General features: G+C 34.4%; 1 protein-coding gene across 2 annotated transcripts; it reads left to right on the top strand.

The window, feature by feature from the left end:
• The first annotated feature begins 401 nt into the window (after positions 1–401).
• On the top strand, positions 402–17742 carry LOC138698570 (uncharacterized). Of its 2 annotated transcripts, XM_069824588.1 has the most exons (4): positions 402–629; positions 768–972; positions 7768–7883; positions 10909–17742. In XM_069824588.1, exons 3-4 carry the CDS (start codon positions 7818–7820, stop codon positions 13639–13641), a joined length of 2799 nt encoding a protein of 932 aa, XP_069680689.1. In that variant the 5' UTR covers positions 402–629; positions 768–972; positions 7768–7817; the 3' UTR covers positions 13642–17742. The 2 variants fall into 2 exon arrangements, with proteins under 2 accessions (XP_069680689.1, XP_069680688.1); XM_069824587.1 differs by lacking the exon at positions 768–972.
• Positions 17743–26680: the final 8938 nt, after the last annotated feature.

The following is a 26680-nucleotide window of genomic DNA, read 5'->3' on the forward strand; positions in this document are numbered from 1 at the left end:
CTTATAGAGCCTTGACTTCCTAAGACGTATGCAAAGAGGAGGAGTCACGCCGGGAATAACAGCGTCGCGACTTATAGTTTTGCAGGGGGCACATCAAACTGATTATTAAATGTAGTGGAATATTGATGCACATCGGATTTCACATGGAATTGATTTAAATTATTTTTAAGTTTCAATAAGTACTGAAACATATAAAGATTAAAAAGGCTGTCAAGATACCCTCCGTAAGAAATAGAAGTGTGCAGTGAGCGTCGTAGGAGGAACCTAGTTTAAATCTAATCAGACGGAGAACGAAGTGAAGTGTTAAGAGCTTAAGCTTGCGTGTTAGTTGTCGAAAGCGTACACAGTATTGATAAGATAATATGTAGGTAAGAGGACAGATAAAGCAGCTATTCAATGTGTAATCTGTAACGATATACGAAAATGCCATATTGTGTTCAGAAAGAATTACAGGAGACGAGATTATTGTTAATGTCCGCTGTTTAGACCAGAATATGGCGTAATGTAAATAATTTAACAAAAGAAACATTTTACTTTAAAAATTCTGTTGTTTATTATTTCTTGTGTTGCAATTTGTGCCATTTTGTACTTGTTTCTATATTTGATATTTTCTTCTGTGTAATACACAGGTGAGTGTGACATTGTAGCCTATGTACTCTATCATTAATTAAAAGTGATTTTTATATATTATATTTCAATAATTTATTGAGTATTGAAGAAGCGCCGTCAGCGGTAAGTATTTAAAAGCAGTAACTACTGGTTTTCAGTTGAAAGTGTGCCATGGCTCGCTGTATGCCGTCACGTGGCTAGTCGATGAGCCTAGAGAATTCAATCTTCCTATACTTCCCAAGAGGTGTATTACTTATCTGCCAGAGAAGTTGCCTACGGCTTTCATTCAGAAGAGTACTTACCGATACGTACGGTAACGCCGGTAGTGGCAGGAATGTGAACTGTTTGGAAACATGAACTGAGGTGAGTTTTTTCTTACTGTCGGGATATGGGGAGAGGGTTAAGACGATTACTTACGTACAGTATTTGTTGACATTAACTTCGACAGTCAACATGGACACGGAACATTTGATTTGTAATGTGGAATGTTGCCGTACGCAACCGATGATAACAAATACCCTGCGTACGACTTGCCCGCGCAAAACACAGTTCGAAAGAGGTTATGGTAGCACACAGACCGTACAGACCGCCATCTGTTGCTACGACGTTCAAGTTATACCGTACACGTTCTCAAGTTCAGATTGAACGCCTTAATTAATAGGCAACTTCTCTGACACAAAAGCTGAAACTCGCTTCAAATCGCTGACTCATCAACAGTGACGTCATGACACACTTTGAAATGAACACGCAGTATATTTTTATTTAGAATAACAGAGGGGCTCAGTGGAAAATGGTTAAGGTGACAACAGGGGCTCAGTGGAAAAGTGGTACAAGTGATTTTTTCTAGAAAACTACATAAATGTAGGAACTCGCATCTGAAACCGGTAGGCTTATCTTTTACAGAAAAACAGTCCAAGTGTTATCTTGTGCTAACAGTGAAATCTAGTGAGTAAATCTGTTCACCTCTAATAGAATCTCGCAGTATATTCAGTGTTGTACAGTCAGAGCACACAACATTGTGCAATTGCCAAAGTCAGTAATAAAAATTAAACAACAGAATAATAAAATTAATTCCAAATCTCTCAACAACATTGACATTAAAAAAGTCATTAATTTCATAAAATGGTTTCGTGATTAATCAACCAGAGACAAGTCTGTTAAAAGACTTCCTTTCTAGATTAAAAAGATATCTCGGAAATTTATTTGCTATTTTAAAGACATAATAAAATAATTATTCATTGTTTTAGTTAGCCTACACTTAGGTATGTCAAAAAGGTCACGGTTTCTGGTGCTGTATATATGAACATCATTCCTATGTGTCAACATTTGTGAATTTTCTTTGACAAAATTTAGGGCTTGATAAATATGCAATGATGTTACAGTCATAATTTTTTCATTTACAAATAACGGTCCGCAGTGTGCCTTCATTGATGAATTAGTTATAATTCTAATAGCTTTTTTTTGTAACATAAGTTTCTTATTAGTATGAGAACTATTACCCCATAAAAGTAGTCCGTAAGAAAGTATACTATGAAAATAAGAAAAATAGACAACTCTAATGTAATTCTTCGGACCATACATTTTCAAATTTCGCAGAAGAAATATTACTCTTGACAATTTTTTACAAACAGAATCAACATGGTCTGCCCAAGTAAGTGTGCTGTCCACAGATATACCAAGAAGTTTAAAATTATTATTTTCCATGACTGTACTACTAAACAACAAAGATGCAGTTTTACTTCAATTAAAATAAATTTATTAGAACTAAACCATTTCTTGGCTTTATTAAAAACGGAAATTATTAAGAGTTTGAAAGTGTGGGAGATTCGAACCTTGGGCTACTACTATTAACTCGTTCAATAGATCACTGCCATAACGACTTATCTACTGCGACTGTCTGGGAAGAGAAAAAATTATACAAGTTAGATAGCCACTGAACGAATATTTCACACTTTTATATCAGCCAATGTTGCGCTATAAACAAATTTTCGGCAATCTAATGTAAAAGACTGCCTACAAATATCTGACAAGTTTCAGAGAAATACACAAATTCAATCTTCTACACGATTTTTTTTTTAATTAGGTAATTTGCTGGGAGACATCGTTAGATATTAGGCCACTCTTACACTAAACCCGGAGTAATTTAAGCTTTTAATCAAAATTTACTTTTTTTTATATGCTCACCTGTATGTAATTTCTATTTTATTCATATTTCATTGGGTCAATGTAGAGTATCCACCGGCCACTGAACGAATATTTCACACTTTTATATCAGCCAATGTTGCGCTATAAACAAATTTTCGGCAATCTAATGTAAAAGACTGCCTACAAATATCTGGCAAGTTTCAGAGAAATACACAAATTCAATCTTCTACACGATTTTTTTTTTAATTAGGTAATTTGCTGGGAGACATCGTTAGATATTAGGCCACTCTTACACTAAACCCGGAGTAATTTAAGCTTTTAATCAAAATTTACTGTTTTTTATATGCTCACCTGTATGTAATTTCTATTTTATTCATATTTCATTGGGTCAATGTAGAGTATCCACCGCCCACTGAACGAATATTTCACACTTTTATCACTGCCAATGTTACGCTATAAACCAATTTTCGGCAGTCTAATATAAAAGACTGTCTACAAATATTTGGAAACTTTCAGAGAAAATACACAAATTCAATCTTCTAACACGATTTTTTTGTTTTTAAATTAAGTAATTTGCTGGGAGACATCGTTAGATATAGACCACTCTTATACTAAACGTGTAGTAATTTAAGCTTATTAATCAGATATGATTCTACTTACTGTTTTTTTATATGCTCACCTATATGTAATTTCCAGGGAAAGGATTTATATGTAAATACATATTTACTTATAAAGCTAATATAATTTATATTTTGCATTATCTTTATGTTTCACAATGTGTAGGGTTGAAAAATCCTACTTTTATTTTCCATATTTTTCCATATTTTAGAGTTTAGTACATATTTTCGTTAATTTCCATATATTTTCCATATTTCATATAAAACAGTCCATATTATATTAGGTTTAACAATAAAACAAAACAAAATTCCATTAACTTTTAAAAATACATTTCAACAATAGAGATTTAAACACATGTTCAGTAATCCCTTTAACATCAGAGTTATTTGAAAATTAGCAGTCCTATCAACAATGGGAAAGTAAGTTACAAAACTGTATTAATTTAATTTTAAATTTTTAACAGACTTCAGTTGTGCAGCTCAACAGTTAAATGCCAGTCAGAGTACACATAGGTTCAGTTTTGTAAATCATACTATAAAGACGGTAAATATGCCAAAAGTACGTCATTCAGTCAATTTAAAATCAAAACTAACAAGTTACATTTCAGAATTTAAAGAAGATGGTTTATCAACTGACAATAAAATATTATTTTGTAATTTGTGTCAGTGTGCAGTATCATCTACACAAAAGTTCCTGGTGCAACAACACATTACAACTAGTAAACATCAGGCCAACAAACAACTAAATTCCAAGCAGAGACAATTGTTTTTAACACAACCAACAACATCGAATGTAAGATCTGAGTTTAACATCGACCTGTGCCGTTCTCTCATCTCTGCTGATATTCCTCTCTACAAACTAAAGAATAAGGTCTTCAGGGAATTCCTTGAAAAATATACTCAACATACAATCCCGGATGAGTCAACACTTAGGAAGACGTATGCTCCATCCATCTACGATGAGACAATACAGAAGATAAGAGATGAAATTAAAGATAGTTCAATTTGGGTTTCCATTGATGAGACTCCCGACAAAGAAGGTAGACTTGTTGGTAATGTAGTTATCGGTTTGTTAAGTGAACAATATTCTGAACGAATTCTTTTACATTGTGATGTTCTAGAAAAGTGCAATAACAAAACTATAGTTAAACTGTTCAACGAAGCTATGGGTATCCTGTGGCCAAAGGGTATTATGTACGATAATGTGTTATTCTTTATTAGCGATGCTGCCCCTTATATGGTCAAAGCTGGACAAGCATTATCTGTTGTATATCCTAAATTGACTCATTTTACTTGTGTGGCGCATGCATTTCATCGTGTGGCAGAAGTGGTCAGAGACAATTTCCCTAAAGTAGATTTGTTGATTTCATCAGTGAAAAAAGTATTTCTCAAAGCTCCCAGTAGAGTTAACGTGTTGAAAGAAATGTACCCTGAAATTCCATTGCCACCAAAGCCAATTTTAACTAGATGGGGTACATGGCTAGAAGCAGTTGAATATTATGCCGAACATATAGACTCTATTAACAATGTTCTCCTTGCATTGGACTCTGAAGATGCAGTCTCAATTGATACTGCGAAAACAGTTACCTGTGACATAAGTGTGAAGAATGACTTAGCTCACATTCAGCATACATTTTCATGCATCATAAAAACGCTCAAAAGTCTCCAAAATAGGCACCTTTCACTATCTGAAAGTTTTGAAATTATAAATAGTACTGTGGAACAACTGAATCGTGGTAGAGGTAAAGTTGCAGATGCAGTAAGAGCTAAGGTGGACACTGTACTTTCAAAAAACCCTGGATATGAAGAACTACAAAAGGTTGTTGCTGTGATGAGTGGTGAATCAACAGTGAAGATTAACTTGGACTTATCCCCAGCAGACATTGTGAAATTGAATTATGTACCAGTTACTTCTTGTGACGTCGAACGCTCTTTTAGTCAGTATAAATCTATCCTCAGAGACAATAGAAGAAGATTCACTTTTCAGCACTTGAAAGAAATGTTTGTAACCTATTGTTATGGTAACAGACAATAAAAATTGTGTTTTGTTGAAACTACATTGGAAGATAAGGTACGTCCATTATATTTTTTGTTTAGTTTGATTAAAATGTACCAATATTTAACGTACATAGTCATTTTTTTTATAATTTTAAGTCCATATTTAATTCCATATTTTGGTAAAAATCCATATTTAATTCCATATTTTGGTAAAAATCCATATTTAATTCCATATTTTGGTAAAAATAACTACATATATATTTACATATTTCATATATTTTTAGTCCATATAAATCCGTTCCCTGGTAATTTCTATTTTATACATATTTCATTGTTATTTTCCATCCAAAGATCATTAAGAACGCTGAATATTATTCAATATCTCCTATCTTTCTTCAAATAGTGTTTATATGCCATGTTAAATTTCATTTGTTTTCATAAGTTAACAATGATGCACATTGGGAGCAATATATAAGAAATTATTTTCCTACACAATCCACGCTATATTCACGTTGTTTTGAAATGATTAATCGAAGATGGTTTGCTTATTGTTTATTACACGCACATTTGTATGCAAGTTAATTTCTATTCCATACGTTTTTCTTTCTATCCTAAAATCATTAAGAATGGTGAATAAAACCATTAGAAAAGTGACAAGGCATTCATAGAATTGTTTCCATTGTGTATTAACACAGCTGGCTGGATTACAAACTGCTTTATTTTGAACGCAACATAATTTCATTAATCCAAGGCCTACTGCAATTGGATGGAGTTAACGCTAAACCTGTTGCGAGATATTGGCCATCGAAATAAATCTGTTTTTTTTTTTTATAAAACATTTTATGCAAGAAGTATGATGTTGTTGTTTTCTAATGCCAGGCATTTGACAATAAGGTCATTTGACCTCTTGCACTCCAATATTTTTCCAAGATATTGTCATGGTTAGCCACTGACGAACAGATTTTGAGATGTTCTGAATCCATTGCTTGATTTGAGTTGCACAATGGACAGTTAGGAGACGCAAGAAGTATTGTAACATTCATACTATTACAAAAAATATCACAAATAATACCAAAAAGGCTAATCGATTTTTGGTAAGAGACCAGCAGTTGAATTAATATTTGAAAGCAAAATAAACAAATGAATTTTATGCAATAAACGAATTTTTTCTTATAAATAGCAGCAAAATTCAGATATCGTATTCTTGATTTTTTCCGAGTTAAATTAGCCTGCCATCAACAGATTTATGCAAATATCTATTTTTTTTCAAATTGTCAGTTGGTCTATTATTGCGTAACTCCGTCCAATTAATGACATCACCGTTCTAATAGAAATTCAGATATCGAGTGCATAAACGTTTCGATATAAAACAATAATGGCCAGTTTGTCCAAGCAATTTTAATTTACTTAACGAATGTTATATTAACAGTCTGTTTATTTTTAACGCTTTGTTAATGTATTTTCCATTTGTTCAACATAATTTTGTTTCAGATAACCAACACTTAACTATAACGTCTGTTAGCACTATTTTAACTATTCAACAGCAGTTGGTAATGATTCTACACATGTAAGACAATTTTTGATTGGCTAAAATTAATCTTTAAATTCTAGATTATAGAGTGAGTCATGAAACTTGCATAAAATGACAACCTGTTATAGTAGGCCACGCTCCATAAACAAACAGTTGACAAGTGAAAGTTGTAGGTGACGTGCTGAATAATAATTACAAAGTAAGGTTATATATCCTCATTGCAATTATGGATACGAAATACGAAAGAAATAAAATAACACTGATGTATTTAAACAGTCCAAAGTATTTTTTTAAATGTTATATTGCCAGTCATATGCTAAACATTCCCTACAGAGAGACACAAAATATTAATTTCGCAACTTCTGTTCGAACAGCTGTGGAGACATCGGCCATATTTAACTAACTGTTAAACGAGTTAACTGGCGGAAATTCTACATTTTTTGAAAGCATATAGTTTGATTAATTAACAAACTGTTTAGAGTTTAACAGTCGTTAAATTTTCTAACAATACTTGGAAAACTGGCCATAAGATATACAATATAGCGAAGGATTCTGCAGGAATATTATAGGTGAACGTTTCACCGGGTAGCTCAGTGTTCATTTCCCAAAGTAAATCATGCTTATCGTGCAGATCACACTAAGTGTTGTGAAATTATGGAGCGAAGATGTCTTCGAATATTGGCATAATTCTACAGCTAATTATAAACTTTCTGACACAGACGTTATTTCTAGACATGCTGTCTACATTAATTTTTCATCATCAGTACACGTTATGTATGAATAATAAACATGACACATCTCGTTGCTGAAAAAAGTGTCTGTAGATGCTTTCACAAGAAACTATGTTTCAATGAATTTTGTTTCCAGGTAATATGGCTTAATCTGCCTTTCTGAAAGAGAAACGTAGACTGATCATAATGTCGGAAGGAATGAAGTCCTCCAGCAAAGAGAAAGCAGAGGATATTGACTATACACCGACGATGGTAAGTGTAATCACATTCTCTCTCTAATACTTACTTGCTTATTTACTTACTTATGGCTTTTAAGGGGAGAGGATGGTATTTTTTAAAACTTTTTTCCTATTTGGTGTAGAATATTAATTTTTTGTATGTAGAGAACTCATAGCTGTGGCAACTCAACCAAATAAAAATATTTTGAAAAAAAAAAAAAATTATTTGGTGGCCCAAATTTGAAAAAAATATACGCAATGCAGGATTGTACTAAAACCGATATACCTAAACGTTTTTAAAGATAGATCAAAACTTTTTTTTTGCAATGTATTTGCAAAAGAATGTTCTACAAACTGTTTGCAACAGAATTTTGATATTGTAAAATAAACATTTAAAATTTAATAACAATTTTCTGATTTCCTTTCTTGCAAACAAACGGACGTATTTTTTTTTAAATTAAATCAATTAACAAAATTCTGTTGAAGAAGAAACGTTTCCTAATAGTCTAAAGAATGTGTCTTCTAAATTTCATGCACGTATCTTTAATAGTTCAGAAATTATATCCATTTTTGTCTGGTAGTGTAGCAAAATAAAATGAAGTTACTGGAAACCGATAAAAGCGGGCGTGTGATTTAAAAGTCCATAGCGCAGGAAGTTTAAAAATGACGTCTCAACATCCGGTAAGGGCACAAATACCCACAAAATGTTATACAATGCATTCCACACATATCAAAGGGTATTTTAAAGAAAAAGAAAATTTTTTTGAAAATTTAATTCACCGGAAACAACAATAAAAGTGGGCGAGTGATTTTAAAATCCATAACGCAGGAAGTTTAAAAATGGCGACTCAACATCCGGTAAGGGCACAAATGCCCACAAAATGTTATGCAATCCATTCCACACATATCAAAGGGTATTTCAAAGAAAAGGAAAATATTTTTGAAAATTTAATATACCGGAAACAACAATAAAAGTGGGCGAGTGATTTAAAAATCCATAACGCAGGAAGTTTAAAAATGGCGACTCAACACCCGATAAGGGCACAAATACCCACAAAATGTTATGCTACGCATTCCACACATATCAAAGGGTATTTTAAAGAATTTTTTTTTTAATTTACTCATTTTTCACCAAAAAATACCATCCTCTCCCCTTAAGGAACCCGCAGGTTCATTGCCGCCCTCACATAAGCCCGCAATCAGTTCCTATCCTGTCCGAGACTAATCCAGTCTCTATCATCATACCCCACTTCCCTCAAATCCATTTTAATATTATCCTCCCATCTACGTCTCGGCCTCCCCAAAGGTCTTTTTCCCTCCGGTCTCCCAACTAACACTCTATATGCATTTCTGGATTCACCCATATGTGCTACATGTCCTGCCCATCTCAAACGTCTGGATTTAATGTTCCTAATTATGTCAGATGAAGAATACAATGCGTGCAGTTCTGTGTTGTGTAACTTTCTCCATTCTCCTGTAACTTCATCCCTCTCAGCCCCAAATGTTTTCCTAAGAACCTTATTCTCTTATTATCGTAACTCCGAAATTATGAATGTGATTCCATTAATGTATTTATATTTTTTGTTCCAAATAACCTCAGAACACATCCGCATAGACAAGAAGCTGATGTAACCCGTTTAATTCCAAACCCTGTCTGTTATCCTGAACTTTCATAATGACATATTCTAGAGCGAAGCTAAAAAGTAAAGGTGATAGTGCATCTCCTTGCTTTAGCCCGCAGTGAATTGGAAAAGCATCAGATAGAAACTGACCCATACGGACTCTGCTGTAAGTTTCACTGAGACATGTTTTAATTAATCGAACTAGTTTCTTGGGAATACCAAATTCAATAAGAATATAATATAATACTTCTCTCATAACCGAGTCATATGCCTTTTTGAACTCAATGAATAACCGATATACTGTACCCTTATACTCCCATTTTCTTCTCCAATATCTGTCGAATACAAAAAAAATCATTAATAGTCGATCTATTACTTCTAAAGCCGCACTGATGATCCCCAATAATTTCATCTACGTACGGAGTTAATCTTCTCAAAATAATATTGGACAAAATTTTGTACGACGTCAGCAAAAGTAATATTCCTCGAAAGTTACCACTGTAAGCGCTGTCCTCCTCCTTAAAAATAGGTGCAATTTTATTATGGCCTCCTTCCATTCTTCTGGTACAATATCCTTTTTTCCCAAATAGCAAGTAATAAATTTCGCTAGATAATGCGCTTCCACCATCTTGTATTAATTGTGCTGGAATTCTTCTCCACATTAATGGACAATTGGTTTAATAAACATTTTCTCCTGGGGTAGCGAAATATCTATGTGAGAAAATACGTCTCATATATATATATATATATATATATATATATATATATATATATATATATATATGGCTACGGCTTAACGAACGTAGAAATTTTCATTCTCTTGTTCTCCTTTTCCAAGTCCTTCACACCTCTACACCTACTTACCTTGCCTCCCGTTTCAGTTACCTGTCATCGTATCATAATCTCTTCACCCGCACGCAAAATAGCCGCATACTAGCCATACCAACACATAAGACATCATCGTATTCATCATCATACACAATCTCGCTCTCGCGCTTGTAGAATACCCTACCCAGTGACATCAGAGACTGTCGGAATTTAGTAACGTTCAAAAGCAAGCTTATTAAGCATTTTCTTACTGCGTAGAGTAGGTTTAATTTTTACTTAATCAATAAAGGAAATGCTTCTGTCTTCTTAACTTTTACAATAAACTGTCTAGCTTTTATTAATCAGTTAATCTTTTAGTACTTTGATTTTTATTGTATTTGTAAATTTAATATTAATTGTAATTAATAATTGTAATTGCTTTCTTAATATTGTAGTTTTAATCCCCTGGTAGAGGGGAAGAGAAAGCCTGATGGCCTTATCTCTACCAGGTTAAATAAATAAATAAATAAATACATAAATATATAAATAAATACATAAATAAATAAATAAAATAAATAAATATATCATCGATTACTTTTCATGTTATGTACTATGTATTCTCTTTTCTAGGCTACTTCATCCGGAGAAGTGAGTTACAAAAGGAGATATGAAAACTATTATTCGAGTGGAGAGTTATTTGAAGTGAAAACGGCAGCCCTGTTGTTCCTTCGAGCAATTAACAGCAGACAAAAATTTTCTCTCGGTTCTAATATGAAGGCAGCAGGTTACTTCGATGACATAGTTTTGATACTTGAAAACAAGACAATTTTCTTACAGCTCAAACATAAAAATTATGCTGCTGTCTATGATTCACAACTCACTCCTCTGAGTGGAGAATTCAGTTTGCTGAAATACTACAAATCCTTCTGTGACATGAAAAAGAATTGGGCTGAAAATAAAGACTTAAAATATTGTGGCGACTTTAAAAATTATATTTTTGTAATCTATACAAATGCAGTATTGAAGTCGCAAACGAGTCGTGTTCTAGATGAAAATGATGACTGGCAAAAGTTAATAGATACTGGAGGAGGAATACACTGTTTCGATGAAAAACATCGCCCAGATATCCATGAATATTTTTCAAGTTTACCACGCTACAAGAAAATTCTAAATGATGTAGTTAATGGAAGTACCACATGTACCAGAGAGACTATTCCTTCCATTGTAAAAAAACTATGGAACAAAGATGCAAAAAATGTGCCCAAAAATGAGGATCTCAAGAAGATACTGTCAGAACTTGAGAAACTTGATTTATCTGATTACAAGGACTTCTTATCACGACTATGGATCTTCACGGGACAAAAGAGGGAGAGTGAACTTGATCCCCTAATAAAAGAGGAACTTAAAATCGCGTGTGGTACAGATTCTTCATATATCCGATTTATTGTAGACGTGCAGACATCGTGGAACACTGCCAAACATTACATCACAAGGAAAAGCAAATTCTGGCAGAAAATAGTAAAGGAGTGTGTTGATGATATTTCGCGTCAAAATGCGAAGGAGTTTTCAGAGTTGAACGTCATTTTTAGTAAAGAAGAATTAAATTCTCTGAAAAAATGTTTGCCTTTGCACTGTAGAATAACACACATTGATAATGGAAAGTGTAACATTTTCAGTTGCGTGAAAGCAAGTCAAAGTTTTGAAAAGAATTTCCTGGTTAGTGGAAATACATTACATTCATGTATATCACAAGTTTTAGCTCTTTGGGAACACACCACAGATTATGTACTCATTATCGATGGTGGTACAGACAGTGAGGAAGTTGTCAAAGATCTTGTTGGTTACCTCAACAAGCGACCAGAGAAGTCGGTAATTCTTGTCACTGATTCTGAAGATAGTATGGTACGAAAACTCCAAGAGCTCACTACAGTGGAAAAACATATTGACACATTCTCCTTGAGTCAGTTAGATCAAGAATCATTTGACAGAATACTGAACTTCAATGTTACCTTCCAAGGTCATTCGGTGAATTTGAAGGATTTGGCTGACAAGAGTGCTATCAAAAAATTCGTGACTGCTGATATTTTGCGAAAATTGCTTTCAGGCTTAGAAATAGGAGAGAAACTCCCTGAAGAGGATGAATGTTATGTTTCACGTAAATTATCACGAAAAGATTTCACTACAGAAGAAAAAATCTACGGCGACATAAAGGAAATAATGGAGCTTCCTGATAAAGTCATCGTAATTTCTGGAGATCCTGGAATGGGCAAATCAATTCAACTCACTCATTTTGCATCCAAATTGAAACATGCCACTCCAACTACATGGATTGTGAGAATCAATCTCAATGATCAAAGTAATGTACTGTCTTCTAGTAAGTTTAATTTGAATTTAGAGGTGCTAGAGACAGCAGGCAAAATCGACACTGAATTCGAAAGGTGTTTGTTTGAACACAGAGTGAAAAATGAAGGGGAAGTGGTGGTAATGCTGGACGGGTATGATGAAGTATGCCCAAATTATGGAGACAAAGTGATAGAAATCGTAAACGAACTCAATGATACAAAAGTAAAGAAGATTTTTGTAACAACCCGTTCAGTCATGCAACAGAAGTTGGAAAAAGATTTGTCTACTATTGCGTTTGAATTGATGCCATTTTCACAAGAAGATCAAAAGGACTTTCTATTGAAATTGTGGAAAGATATGAGTGGTAAAAAAAACGAACCGGATGACTTCATTAAGATACTGTTGCAATTTACATGTGATGGCATGAGTAATTATCACAAGGAATTCACTGCGATTCCTTTACATATAAAGATTTTGGCAGAAATGTTCGAGTTTGACGGGGAAGAATTCTGTAATACTGGTGATATTTTTCTTCCTTACAAATTGTGTCTGATGCAACTGTGCGAAGAGGTTATGGAAAAGAAGTGGGAAGTGTATTATGACAAGAACAAAGTGGACATTTCAAAACCCAATGTAAAGAGAGATTTCATTACGGTAAAACATAAGTTTAAACATAACCATATGTGCTGCGCTGTATACTCATTACTAGATGAGAACCAAATGAAGTCACTGAAGAACTATGAGTCCGTGACTGAAGAAGCTGAAAATTTTTTAAAGAAACTGAAGTCAGGTCACGAAAGGACAGACATTGTGTTCGACGTTATAAATGGCAAACCTGTGTTCTTGCACACAATCTTTGCGGAGTATTATGCAGCAAAGTGGTTTTCAAAGAATTTCGAAATTGAAAAGGAATTCATAAGGAAATATATTTCAACACCAACTTTCAAGGGCATCAACGAGTTTTTAGTCATATATGAGCCAAGCACCGAGGAGTTTTTAATTGATTTAACAGTTCAGTAGAGTCTCTATTGACTCGGTCATGCGATGTTAACACAAAGGACAGTGGAGGCCGGACACCTTTGCATCTGGCAGTAATGACACATCTTGATGTTTGTAATGATTAGACTTCGTGGAATTGCCACGAGATTCGCAATGTTTACTGTGCACGCAGTATAGACTGTATGAGAAGGGGGCGTGTCTCTGATGTAAATACTGAGCAGTATACTGCGGTTACAATAAAACCTGTATTCTGCATTGAAGAAATATAATGAATGATCATTGAAGTAGGAAATGTCTAAACATGCAAATATACAATTACAGTATTTTATAGTCAGATATATTAACTCTTAAAATTTAATGTAAGATACATCATCCTTGAATATGTGCATTGCAGTGAAGAGTTATGTACATTTTGACCGACTGCAAAGTAACCTCCTCCGATGGTCACTTAAACAGTTTGTATATTGGGAACTTGTAGTTCAACATCACACGATGTAATACGTGCATTTCTTAAGAACGGGAAGTCACTACTTTTTAGTATACCAACTTCAGACGTCTTGTCGTGATCTGATAGTACATAATTTATAATTCGAACTTGTGAATAGTCAGAATTTTTAGCAATAATGTTTCTCAAATTACATTTCACTTCTTCTGAAATTAGTGAATTGTTATTTTGGATAACGGTTTGTGATGCTTTATCCACATCCCTATTAAGAGCTTATGAGAGTTGTAGCTTAGACGATTCTAACAAGATGATGCTTTTGGACACGATTTTAAATTAGAATCAATGAACAGAATATCTTCCAATAGCTGTTCAGAAGGCAATGATTTTATAGCTGCAACAGCGGAACTGTCTGTGCTATCCAATGCATCAATTACCTCCATTATTTTTCCGTAATGTTCTGCATAATAATTAACAGCATCCAACCACGTTCTCCAACGGGTCAAGACTGGCTGCGGGGGTAAGGGTATTCCAGGGGCAATTATTTGCAACAGCGACACTCTCATTATAGTATGTTTGATTGAATTCTTGTCTGCACTGAACAAATGTTAAGCTTTGACTATTCCAACCACAGTAATTAAAAATCAAGTGCTTACACAGGTATACATTAGCTGTAGCTGCTCTATTTGGACCGGTCACAACTCTTAACATGAACTGCTTTTACTACGAGACCGGGCGGTCGATCGCCTCCTCTATACTACCGTACATCGGCAACCTGATTGCATGCTGCATGTGGCAATTCAACGAAGTCTAGTAATGATACTCGTTATGAATATTGTCGTTTTGATCCATGGCATCTCAGTGACAATTGTGTTTATGTTACTGATACTGTGAAGCAGAGGTCTCCAAAAATCGTATCATCATTCCTGCTCTCGATGCTGCCCGCCGAACACAGTGTGCTGTAGGACTAGAGAAGAGGAAGAGACTCGTACCTCAACAGATGCGAGCGGTCAGTGGGGGATCGCGGCAACAGTCCGCTTATGTTTACAAATAATAACATAAAAAGAATAAGAAATATCATACGTTTGTACAGGGACATCACTTTATTTTTACCAACATTTTTAACATTAACCTGGCTATACTCGGAATCGCTGTTACCCCCTTCTATTGCAGGAGTTTGGTGTTACTTGTGCAATATGTAAACAAATCATTTTACTAACTATAGGAGGAGAGAAAAGTAGTGTATCCATTTATGTTACAGGGAAATACAGTAGCCTATTACGATTTTCAGTTTGATCATTACTTTTACGGTATTTTACCAAAGCAACAGTAGAGCAGTAACAATTTTTTTCACAAACTGACTCTTCAGGCGGTTATATTCATTATGTAATGTCTACTTTTTTTCAGCATATTACTAACCTAATTTATTCCTGAGAATTTCGTGAGCACTTCCGTAAGAAATCCCAATTTCTACAGCTAACTTCTTGACCGACTTATTAGGACTTTGCTGCATCCTTTCTCTAGCATCTTCTACAGCACCTTCTGTCATCTTTGTTGGCCATCTTACACTTTTCTTCCTTTCTGTATATACTGTTGCTCTAAATTTATCTACCAGATTAATGATATTTTTAAGAACATATTCCGTAATGACATAATCAGGAAAAAAACTGTTGTTCACATTCGGTTATATTGTAATTCCAATTTCCATCATCGTCCTTCATACCTACAAACAGTAAAACGAAACTCTTGTTTAAATAATGTTGTTAAGTACTGTACCATATTATAGGGTACCGTACTTTCGGTAACTCTAATCTTCACTTGTGCTCAGTCCACACAGATAAATTCAGTTATGCTACACACCATACCTGTGTGAAAATAAACTTCAATAATATAAGCTCTTTCTTCTATAGAAAATACAACATATTTCTGAAACACACTGTACTCTGCTAGCAACAGCGGCCGTAAGTTTGTTTGGCTGACGTTAGCAAGAACATTAGTGAAAGGGGTGGGAGTCAAGTACATTCAGAAACGCAGGTACAATAAAAATGCAAGTAAAAATAAAATGATGTCCCTGTATATTATTTTGACATACTATGAAGCTGGAGCCCCGTCTGTTGCTATAGACACAAGCCATTGCAAATTCAACCTCTTCTGTTCCATGGTGCCTTTCAGTGCCTGGAAAAGATCTTCTCCAGTTGTATTTTGTAATTACATCTAGAAGACATTCAGACACAGTACAATGTTCATTAACTCCTCGAATGAAAATGGCTAGGTGAGCTTTGTTATTTCTATCCGTGCTTTCGTCCAATGCAAGTGAGTAAGCTACAAACTGGTTAATTGTGGTTTCGACTTCAGATTCAATTACATTTATAATCTTGAAATTCCTTCTCTGAACTGTAATTGGAAACGATTTAATTTTCTTGAACTTTGACTTTGTTCTGGACACAGTATTTTAGTAGCGTTCTGTACGCAAGATTTTACAAATGATGCTTCTGTAAAGGACTTTATTGATTTCCCAATATTCCAAGCTATAACATAGCTAGCAAGAAGCTTTTTTGTTACAGACGGAGAATACGTGTATGATTAATTGTGTTTATATGTTCTTGTTTTATATTTATAAACATATTTGTAGGCTTATGCATTTCACCTAAAATTAAACAAAAAACTTTAAGTATGTCATGCGGAACTGAGTGCAAACGTATTGTAATATACTGATTATTATGTATAACCAACAGGTATAAAGATAACCCCAAAATAAATTATTTTCACATGTCCAACATGCCTGTAATTGTATGATATCCTGTGTGAAGAGTCGAGTATTGTCGTCGCATGTTGAATTTTAGCACGCCTTTAAGAATTTTCGAACAAATTAAGCATTTCACATTCTCCCCACTAACACAAAATAATGTTTCTTCCCTTTCATCCTTGAATGTACCACGTCCATGATTAGAATACATTGTGAAACGGTGGAACACTCCGACCAACGCAATGATAATGGCAGTCCGCCACTGCTCTTCGTTTGCGCATAAACATTGAGTACAGTACAGGTGGGGATGGGTGAGGCGGAGCGCGCTTATTACATATTGGCTTCGGTTCCGTTCAGGGGCTTACTCGCGAGTACGCTTTTGCAAACGTCTTCTGTGGAGCATGATAACTTCAATTCTAGCAGAGCATCCCAGTATTTCAAATATAAATAGTAAGGATCAAGTACGTCCCATCCGCTTAGCTGATCAAATTGGAGCTTGGTCGTGCATTGACTTGATCCTAGGGAAAGGGATAAGATGCACGGATCTTATATCTGTAAAACAGAGCAATGTGTGGCATATCTTGAATTGCTGATCTCGAGAGGGCCTGTTACATCTGGTCAATTTTGTATGCTCGTCAAGAATTAATGTAGGGCGTTCAGATCTCGCATTTCTATCATCAATAGAGGAAATAAACGTCTTAATTACCACGCTGCACCAAGCTGCAGAACATGGACGTTTAGAATTGGTAAAATTTCCCCTGGACCATGGTGCAGATATTAATGAACAGACTAAACTGAAAGAACCTTCTGAAATATCTCGTCTTAATAAACATTCAGAACGATGTGAAGTGGATGCCATCGAAAATCACAAATTGAACTGTTATGTTATATTCATATATTCATGTATCAATAAATTGTGGAGTTATTATTATTATTATTATTATTATTATTACTTACTTACTTACTGGCTTTTAAGGAACCCGCAGGTTCATTGCCGCCCTCACATAAGCCCGCCATTGGTCCCTATCCTGAGCAAGATGAATTCATTCTTTATCATCATATCCCACCTCCCTCAAATCCATTTTATTATTATTATTATTATTATTATTATTATTATTATTATTATTATTATTATGGGAGAGTTGTGAATTATGTGAATGTAAATTATTTATCAACAGTAATCTCACTAGAGGTTTTGATTTATCTAGAGAAAATCAAAACTCGAGTGGGATTTAATTGACTATTACACGATTAGAAGAAAGTATATAAAGATTAGAAGTAACGAAGTACTCCAATACAATAAAATATTAATTGACTTACGAAAATACAAAACTGTCTTCAAATTTGTACCATCTCAACATTACAAATATTACACTAGTAGATGGCAGTAGTGTGTAATGATTAGCTGTTTTCTTATCAATTGTGCTAACTATGGAATCTTCATTGAACTCTGTGGGCGGTTACTGGTCCAGAAGGCTTTGTTGATTCAGTTTCATTTTTATTAAAACATTTGCATTTCACTTCAATCATCCAGATCCCAGTAATCAACGTCATTTGACAGATGATTTTCAATAAATCTTAGTATTAAACAATCTCTGATACGTGACTATTCATAATATTGTATAGCAGAAGCTATAACAAACATAACCTAAATAATATAAACAAGTGTTAGAAAAGTTTTAATTAGGGATGATGAAATAAACAAACGTTTTAATTAACGATGATGAAATAAAAAATAAACATGAATAATTTTAAAAGAAACAATTATTGAAAGTACAATTTTCAAATTTGAATGTTTTAGTGGATGGTGGTTCAGTTGATGTTATATTGGACTTGTGCGTAAAAGAAGTGAACTCGTTGGTGTACATGGTGTATCCCTCAACTTATTCAGGATTTCCGAATGGTGCTCTTCATATATCACCAGTGATCTTTATTAATTCTTGTTCTTGAATGCCAATGCGAGTCATATTTGAAACTGCTGTGCATCGACTGGAGTGGTTTGTAATTTTCTGTTTTTTGACGTCCAGACCAGTGCAGTTTGAAATGTTGGCAAACAAAGAAACAAATGCTAGGGTAGTGATAAAAACAAACAAATGCTAGGGACGCGATAAAATTAAACAAATGCTAGGGACGCGATAAAATTGTGCGATAAGCAGCCATGATTGGTTGAAAGACGTCCTTTCATACCGTTTTATTGGTCGAAAGTAGTGTGACGTAGTAAAAGTGAAATAGTCACTACAATCTACAAAATGAATTGTGCTGTGTCAGAGCCTTCTTCAGTTACAAGCCGGAGCATGGGTAAGTTTGGCAACGCTGAGTGGAGGCAGGAGATTCTAAAGTGATATCGATGTAATTGTGCTTGCTCATTGCTTTCGTTGTACGTAACGCGTATTTTTTCAATATTACTTTATGCACAAAGGTAAGATCAAGATTCAGAGTAGTGATGTAAATTATTACGGTTTCGAAAATAGTGTTTTATTGCAGTCAATTAGCTATACTTCAGAATACGGCGTAAGTAGGCTACTTACATACAAAGGCTGCCACTTAAAATAATTACAAAAAAACATGTTTTTTTGATAGTACAAAGGTAAATAAATAAAATATTCCTTGCACCGAAAATAATAAAATCAATAATGCAATAAAGACGTAAATTCCTACGCAGTATTCTTAAGTTCTTTTCAATTAACAAATTTGTGGCTAGCAAATTGACAATGTTTTGCGATTTTATGGTGTTTCACCGGTAACGTGAAGGTCTAGAATACATTTTAATATTATCTTATGCGATTATCTATCGTGCTTTTCTATAAATACCGTATTTCAGATGCCCAGGAAGTCAGTTTTAGTTTGAACCTGGCTAGTCACTATAACAATATTGTTATACTAAATTATTTGTTATAAACTTTTTAAAATGTAATTTTAAATAAATATAACTATAGAAAACAAGCTAAGAATGTAAATTATACAAATAAAATAAAAATTTAAACAGAGGAAAATGACATATTATAATAAAGTATGAGGACGTAAATACAGTTAGACCAAGTAACAAAACACATAAATTATCTATTAAGTACGTGGAAATTAGCGTAAACGTTAAATTCTGTAAATACGAAGTGAAAAGAAACATGTTTATAATTTATTACAAAAGGAATAATATTAATAAACAAACCTTGAAAACCAATGAAGTGAGTGAATGCATCTACAAATTATAGATAGTTCTGACGTATAGCAGGCATTCCGAATCTTCAAAACTGCAACTTATTTTATGGGATCACAAAACAGCTGTTTACAATGAACTTGAAAATCAACGGCGTAACTTTATTGATATAGCAGGCGAGACCCAACAATTTGGCTAGAATTCTGATACACCACAAACCACAAGTAAGACTAAAAAAATGTAATTTATACAATATTTAATATATAAAAGAATAGTCAATTACTTTGTCATCATTAACAGTAAAAATTGTCAAAGACTGCAGCCATTTTATTTTCATTTCTCTTGTTTCTATCGCCAACACGCACTTAGTTTATAATACATCAACAATTAACGTTTGGTACGGCCGCGAACATAATTCCATCAACACACACTTATATTGTAACATTAATTTACATTGCAAATCGGCATTAGCACAAACACGTGTACTGTATGGTCGGCCTCCGGTTGACAGTTAATTACAGTGTTGCCGACGTATGGCTCCGGCTTGTAACTGAAGAAGGCTCTGGCTGTGTGTTACCATCTGATTCGGAAGGAACTGGCGTGTTATCTGATAGCAACTAAGTTATTCACGTAAGTTCTATGATTCTGATTTACCCTAATTACCTTAACCTGCTATCAACATATCCAAAATATAACATACATTATGCTATTAATAAAGTAGACTAATATGCTGACAATGCTTTGATAGTGAAACATTTTCTTTTATTAATGGTGAGTGCTTGCCTTCGTCATTCACCACATCAAGCCAGTCGTGTAGAGACATTTACCAACAGAGTCGTTGCCAAGAGTCCGCCATAGGACAGCTCAATCATAATAATGATTAATGAATAATTTATAACCAGATATTTGTATTTACATATATTTATATTTGTAATTTACTGTTTTTTTCTACTTCTAACATAATTATATTTATTAGGCCTATATTATTTTTAAATGCACGTACATTTTCAACACTGACCTTCTTATACTGAACTGTATGTTACCACGCTAGAAATGTTACGCGCGAATCAACCACCAATAATATGAGGAGTATAGTATCAAAGTTAGACAACTTAATTTTTTTCGATTTCGAGATATTGATTGTTTCTCATAGAATTTTGTGTGCTGAATGCAATTCTGGAACTGTTAAGGTTAAAAAAACGGACAGAACAGAGGGAAAATAGCACTTAATTTTGCGCTTTAAAATCAAGATGTAGACAACTTGGTTTCAAATTAGGACAATTTCTTCAGTAGCCAATGAGAAGCCCACATTCGTACCACCTTTTCCCATTACGCAACGCGAACCCAACATGGCTGATTATTTATATAATCGGTTTGTGGATGAATAAGTAGGTTACTGTTTTACGTAAATTTGCTTTGAAACCAAGTTAGAAGAGGCTTACATTCAAAAGTAGATAATTTCAGTTTAAATATGGCTTCGTTTGGTTTCAAAAACAGACAACTCCACTTTAAATATGACTTCGTTTGTTTTCAAAAAGAGACAAATCCATGACTTAGTTTCAGAGATGGGCAACTCCGCTTTTTAAACTTAAATTTCGACCAGAATATTAATTTTAATCACATCTTAAGAATGAAAAAAATATTTCTACGACTCATGAGAATGTTTAAAAAAATGTACATATAACGGTGACATTGGTGTCCAAGGATCTAGTTTTTCGCCTCTCCTGTAAAAAGAGCAAAAGTGTAGTTGTCCAACTTTTATACCAAGCTCCTCATATATCAAAAACGACCACGTGCTTTTGTTGATATGAGGTACCATTCTAACAGCGTGCCTAGTATATTTCCATTTCAATTCTCAAGATACCCACACGATTTATCTCAACAAACATGTGGCAAATTATTGTAAAATGGATAGAAATCAAGTGGTATTATACACTTAAGTTATTGTAAATGTACAAATTTCTCTCTTAACTATGATTGGTTTATTGTATAGTCTTGGCATTGAGGTATCTGCTTTGTTCTGGTTGATCATCCTCTTTGGAAACGGTTGTCAATCATCCTCGTAAAGAAGTTTGTAGTCAATTACTCTAATTTTCAACACAATTTATTTTTGGACTTCGGTTCTAATATAAAAGTTAAAAAAAAAATGAAGTTCTAATAGTTGCAAACAGATGCGATCTCAGTATCGGGAAACTTAACTGTACGGTCTACAACAGGGATTGCAGCAATTTCCTGCTATGGAATAAGGTTGGCAGACATTTCTATTACTTCCATTGTTGAGACGACTTTCCTCTTTTTCGTCTGATTGCTGAGCTATGAAGTGTATAAATGGTTTTTGTGTCGCTCGTACAGAATCAGGAATGGCAAGAGAATACTACGAGATTAAAGGTAATGTGGAATTCAACAGAAATGTCACACACTGTGAATTTTATGAATGCGTGGATGTTTACGTTAGCATTACTACGAATGTTCAGAATCGTTTAAGAACGCTTTCCAACGCGGCGGAAACAACTGCTATCCGTTGCGTTATGATCAAAATAAGAGGTTTCAAAACCGTGTGACAGAAGAAAAGACAAGAATTGAATGCAAGTTCCGCTATACTTCAGAATACCGCGTAAGTAGTTATGTACAAAGACTGTGTAAATAATTAAAGAAACGTGTTTTTTACTGATGGTATAAGGGTAGGTAAATAAAGAAGTACACAAAAATAGATGCTCCTTGTACCAAAAACAAATAATTCAATAATGAAATAAACATTATGTACTTACGCGGTATTCTGAAGTCCTTAGTTAAGAGTATAATTTTTTCTAAAGACATGTCTTAGAAGTTATAACCCTAGGGTAATTTATCTAAAGCTTATACTGGGTGTTCAGTTCAAAGTGTGTCATGGCTCGCTGTATGCCGTCATGTGGCTAGCCGATGATCCTAGAGAATTCAATCTTCCTACACTTCCGCAGAGGCGTATTACCTAGGAGGCAGATAAGTTGCCTAGCAAGTACGGCGTTCATTCTGAAGAGTACGTACCGATACGTACGATAACGCCGGTAGTGGCAGGAATGTGAACTGTTTGGAAATACGTACTGTCAGGATATGGGGAGAGGGTTAAGACGATTACTTACGTATTTGTTGACATTAACTTGGACGGTCAACATGGACACGGAGCATTTGATTTGTGTTGTGGAATGTTGCCGTACGCAACCGATGATAACAAATACCCTGCGTACGACTTGCCGGCGCAAAACACAGTTCGAAAGAGGTTATGGTAGCACACAGACCGCCATCTGTTGCTACGACGTTCAAGTTATACCGTACACGTTCTCAAGTTCAGATTGAAGAACGCCTTGAATAATAGGCAACTTCTCTGACATATAAGCTGAAACTCGCTTCAAATCGGTGACTCAACAACAGTGACGTCATGACACACTTTGAAATGAACACCTAGTAGTTTGGGCATTTTTCGACTCATCATGTGACATACGCAGCCGACATCCGTGACGTAAGGTCGGAGCACAATGCCAAAAATCCACATGCAATTGTGAAATTCTTGTACAAACATTTCACTTTGGGGGAAATATTAATATGTTTGGTATATAAACGAGGTACAGTACGAATATTTACAGGTAGAATAAAAATAATCAGAATTTATTTTATATTTTTGTCAGTTTTTTGTTTAAATACAAAAAATTATGGGATCTAGAAGTGCTACAGATACTACAGTGCTCTCTTTTTACAAGAAAATTAGATTACAGCAGAACCTCGGGTACATTTTCCTTCGTGTTGTGCTTTCACCAGCGAGGAGCGTGCTCCGTTACTACCGGCAAATCAAGATATTTAGCAACTACAGATAAAATAAGTCCACAAAGTAACTAAGTAGTAAGAAACGAACTAAATGCCAAGTTTCCTAGTAAAATGAGAACACTGTATAAAAAGAATGTGATTCAATTTAGTCTTCTTTTGACAATTTTTATCGGCCTATCTTAAATAAGTTAATGGAGTAATAATTAAGATACTGAAACTTCGATATCATCCCACACCACACACGGGACTGACATTTGATTTGCGTTGCGATATTTCACGATCAAATGAAATAACTTCACGAATATAAACACGGCACATAGTCTATTAAATATTAATTATTCCGTAAGGTACACATTTTTCATTACATACATATTTGCTTCCTGTATTTCTTAAAATTAAACGCAGAATAAATATGGGAAATGCCTGTTATTATTCGGTTGAGGAGCTTTTATCATCTAGTCTGCTGTCAAAAAATCTGAAAGTTAGACTTTATAAAACAGTTATATTACCGGTTGTTCTATATGGTTGTGAAGCTTGGACTCTCACTTTGAGAGAGGAACAGAGATTAAGGGTGTTTGAGAATAAGGTTCTTAGGAAAATATTTGGGGCTAAGAGGGATGAAGTTACAGGAGAATGGAGAAAGTTACACAACACAGAACTGCACGTATTGTATTCTTCACCTGACATAATTAGGAACATTAAATCCAAACGCTTGAGATGGGCAGGGCATGTAGCGCGTATGGGCGAATCCAGAAATGCATATAGAGTGTTAGTTGGGAGGCCGGAGGGAAAAATACCTTTGGGGAGGCCGAGACGTAGATGGGAAGATAATATTAAAATGGATTTGAGGGGGGTGGGTTATGATGGTAGAGACTGGATTAATCTTCCTCAGGATAGGGATCAATGGCGGGCTTATGTGAGGACGGCAATGAACCTCCGGGTTCCTTAAAAGCCAATAAGTAAGTAAGTAATAATAATAATCTAATAATATTAATAGTAATAATAATAATAATAGTTGTAGTAATAGTAATAATAATAATAGCAATAATAATCATGATAATGGTAATAGTAACATTAATAATAATAATAATAATTTATTTTATTTATTTATTTAGAATATTAACGTGCAAAACAACAGCACAAAGCCAATTACAGTTTAGCACGATACAAAACGGGCGAATCCAGAAATGCATATAGAGTGTTAGTTGGGAGGCCGGAGGGAAAAGACCTTTAGGGAGGCCGAGACGTAGATGGGAAGATAATATTAAAATGGATTTGAGGGAGGTGAGATATGATGATAGAGACTGGATTAATCTTGCTCAGGGTAGGGACCAATGGTGGGCTTATGTGAGGGCAGCAATGAATCTCCGGGTTCCTTAAAAGCCAGTAAGTAAGTAGTATTTCTTAAAATAATGCTTACGTGCTACGTTAATTTTACTTTGGTTTTATTTACGTGAACAGTTATGCATAATGAGGCCAACACAAAAATTATCTTCGTACATGATCAACGCTATCGTATTCTAATTTATTATTTGGATATGATATCAATTAAGAAACATGCTAGAGGAATTTATGCTTGTAATACATGTTTCCTCCACCGAATTGACATTTTTTAATTATTTAAATTTAATATAATTTTAATTAAGAAGCATGTAAAACGAATTATTCTCGCACCAAAATCTTATGATACTTGGACAACTCCGCCAGAAATCCATCTTTGTGGAATGTCGTTTTGATACTATCCTTGACTTCAAACTAAAAGTTTCAGAATTGTATGATATTGTACTTTTGACAATATTACACTATATATATTATTTTTGTTTTTGTTTTAGTTCTTCATTCCACAGAGTAAGTTTTATTTGATTTTTTACGCAATTTTAATTTAGTAACCTGATATTGCTGATATAGAGTTCATATGAGGAAACATATTATATATATATATATATATATATATATATATATATATATATACACAGTGTATATAATAATTGTGGCCCATTGTTACGTCACACAGAACAGTTACAGGTAAGTTTGATTTTGCAACAATGAATAATCTCGCATTCATCGCACAGTTAAAACTTTATTTCCTTTCAAACAGTGTGTAATTTTTCTAGTTAAATAACATAGCCAAGTAATGATTTCACGCTCAAAATAATGGATTCTATTAGATAGCGGCAATATAAAAAAATCTGCCACATTTTTTATTGTCGGCTGACAGGAATATTTTTCGGCTTTAAGGAATTCGAATCCGCCAGAATCAGCCGGAAATCCCCTGACTTGGCAACACTGCTTCTTTAACGACAATGTCTATGTATTCCAAAACGAAATAAAATTCAGATCATGGACCTTTTACGTTGAAATCTTACGAGTTTTAAAACCTGGACAGAAATTAGTGTTGAATTCAGGGGAGGTACCGGGTGGGGGGAATTCCCTCTCGGCAATCATAAACTCCCCTCCCCGGCTCAATTTATTGTATTCCTACCAAACTCCAATGATGCCTCTGATCTAATTCAATTTTTTAATTTTCCATCACACATTTCGTTATAAAATAGCAAGTGTGGTATTTATGATTTAGCTGTGTCATTTTAAGAATGCCACAACAATCGAGACATTGTGTGGTATAATTTGTGTAGTCGCGACGCTGTTATTCCCGGTGTGACTCCTCCTCTTTGCTTACGTCTCAGGAAGTCAAGACTGTATAAAGTCTAGGTAGGTAGTATCGTTCGCCATTTTTGTTCTTTCGTTGCTGAGCTACCAGACGAGGGATCTATTTGCCACACCGTTGAACATTATCATGTCGTAGCTCCTATGATAATAAATCAAACGCATTGTAATTCAGCAAATAATGTCCTCGTGTCCTTTCTGCGAACGCCAACGAAAGAGCCAAAACGGCGGGCGATTATATTAAGTATTTACCCAG

Source organism: Periplaneta americana, chromosome 4 (assembly GCF_040183065.1).
Source record: "Periplaneta americana isolate PAMFEO1 chromosome 4, P.americana_PAMFEO1_priV1, whole genome shotgun sequence".
In the NCBI taxonomy this organism is placed as follows: Eukaryota; Metazoa; Arthropoda; class Insecta; order Blattodea; family Blattidae; genus Periplaneta; species Periplaneta americana.

Coding starts and splice junctions, on each gene's coding strand:
- LOC138698570 (XM_069824588.1), top strand. CDS start 7,818: ATGTCGGAAGGAATGAAGTCCTCCAGCAAAGAGAAAGCAGAGGATATT. Junction 7,884..10,908: donor TTGACTATACACCGACGATG/GTAAGTGTAATC, acceptor TCTCTTTTCTAG/GCTACTTCATCCGGAGAAGT.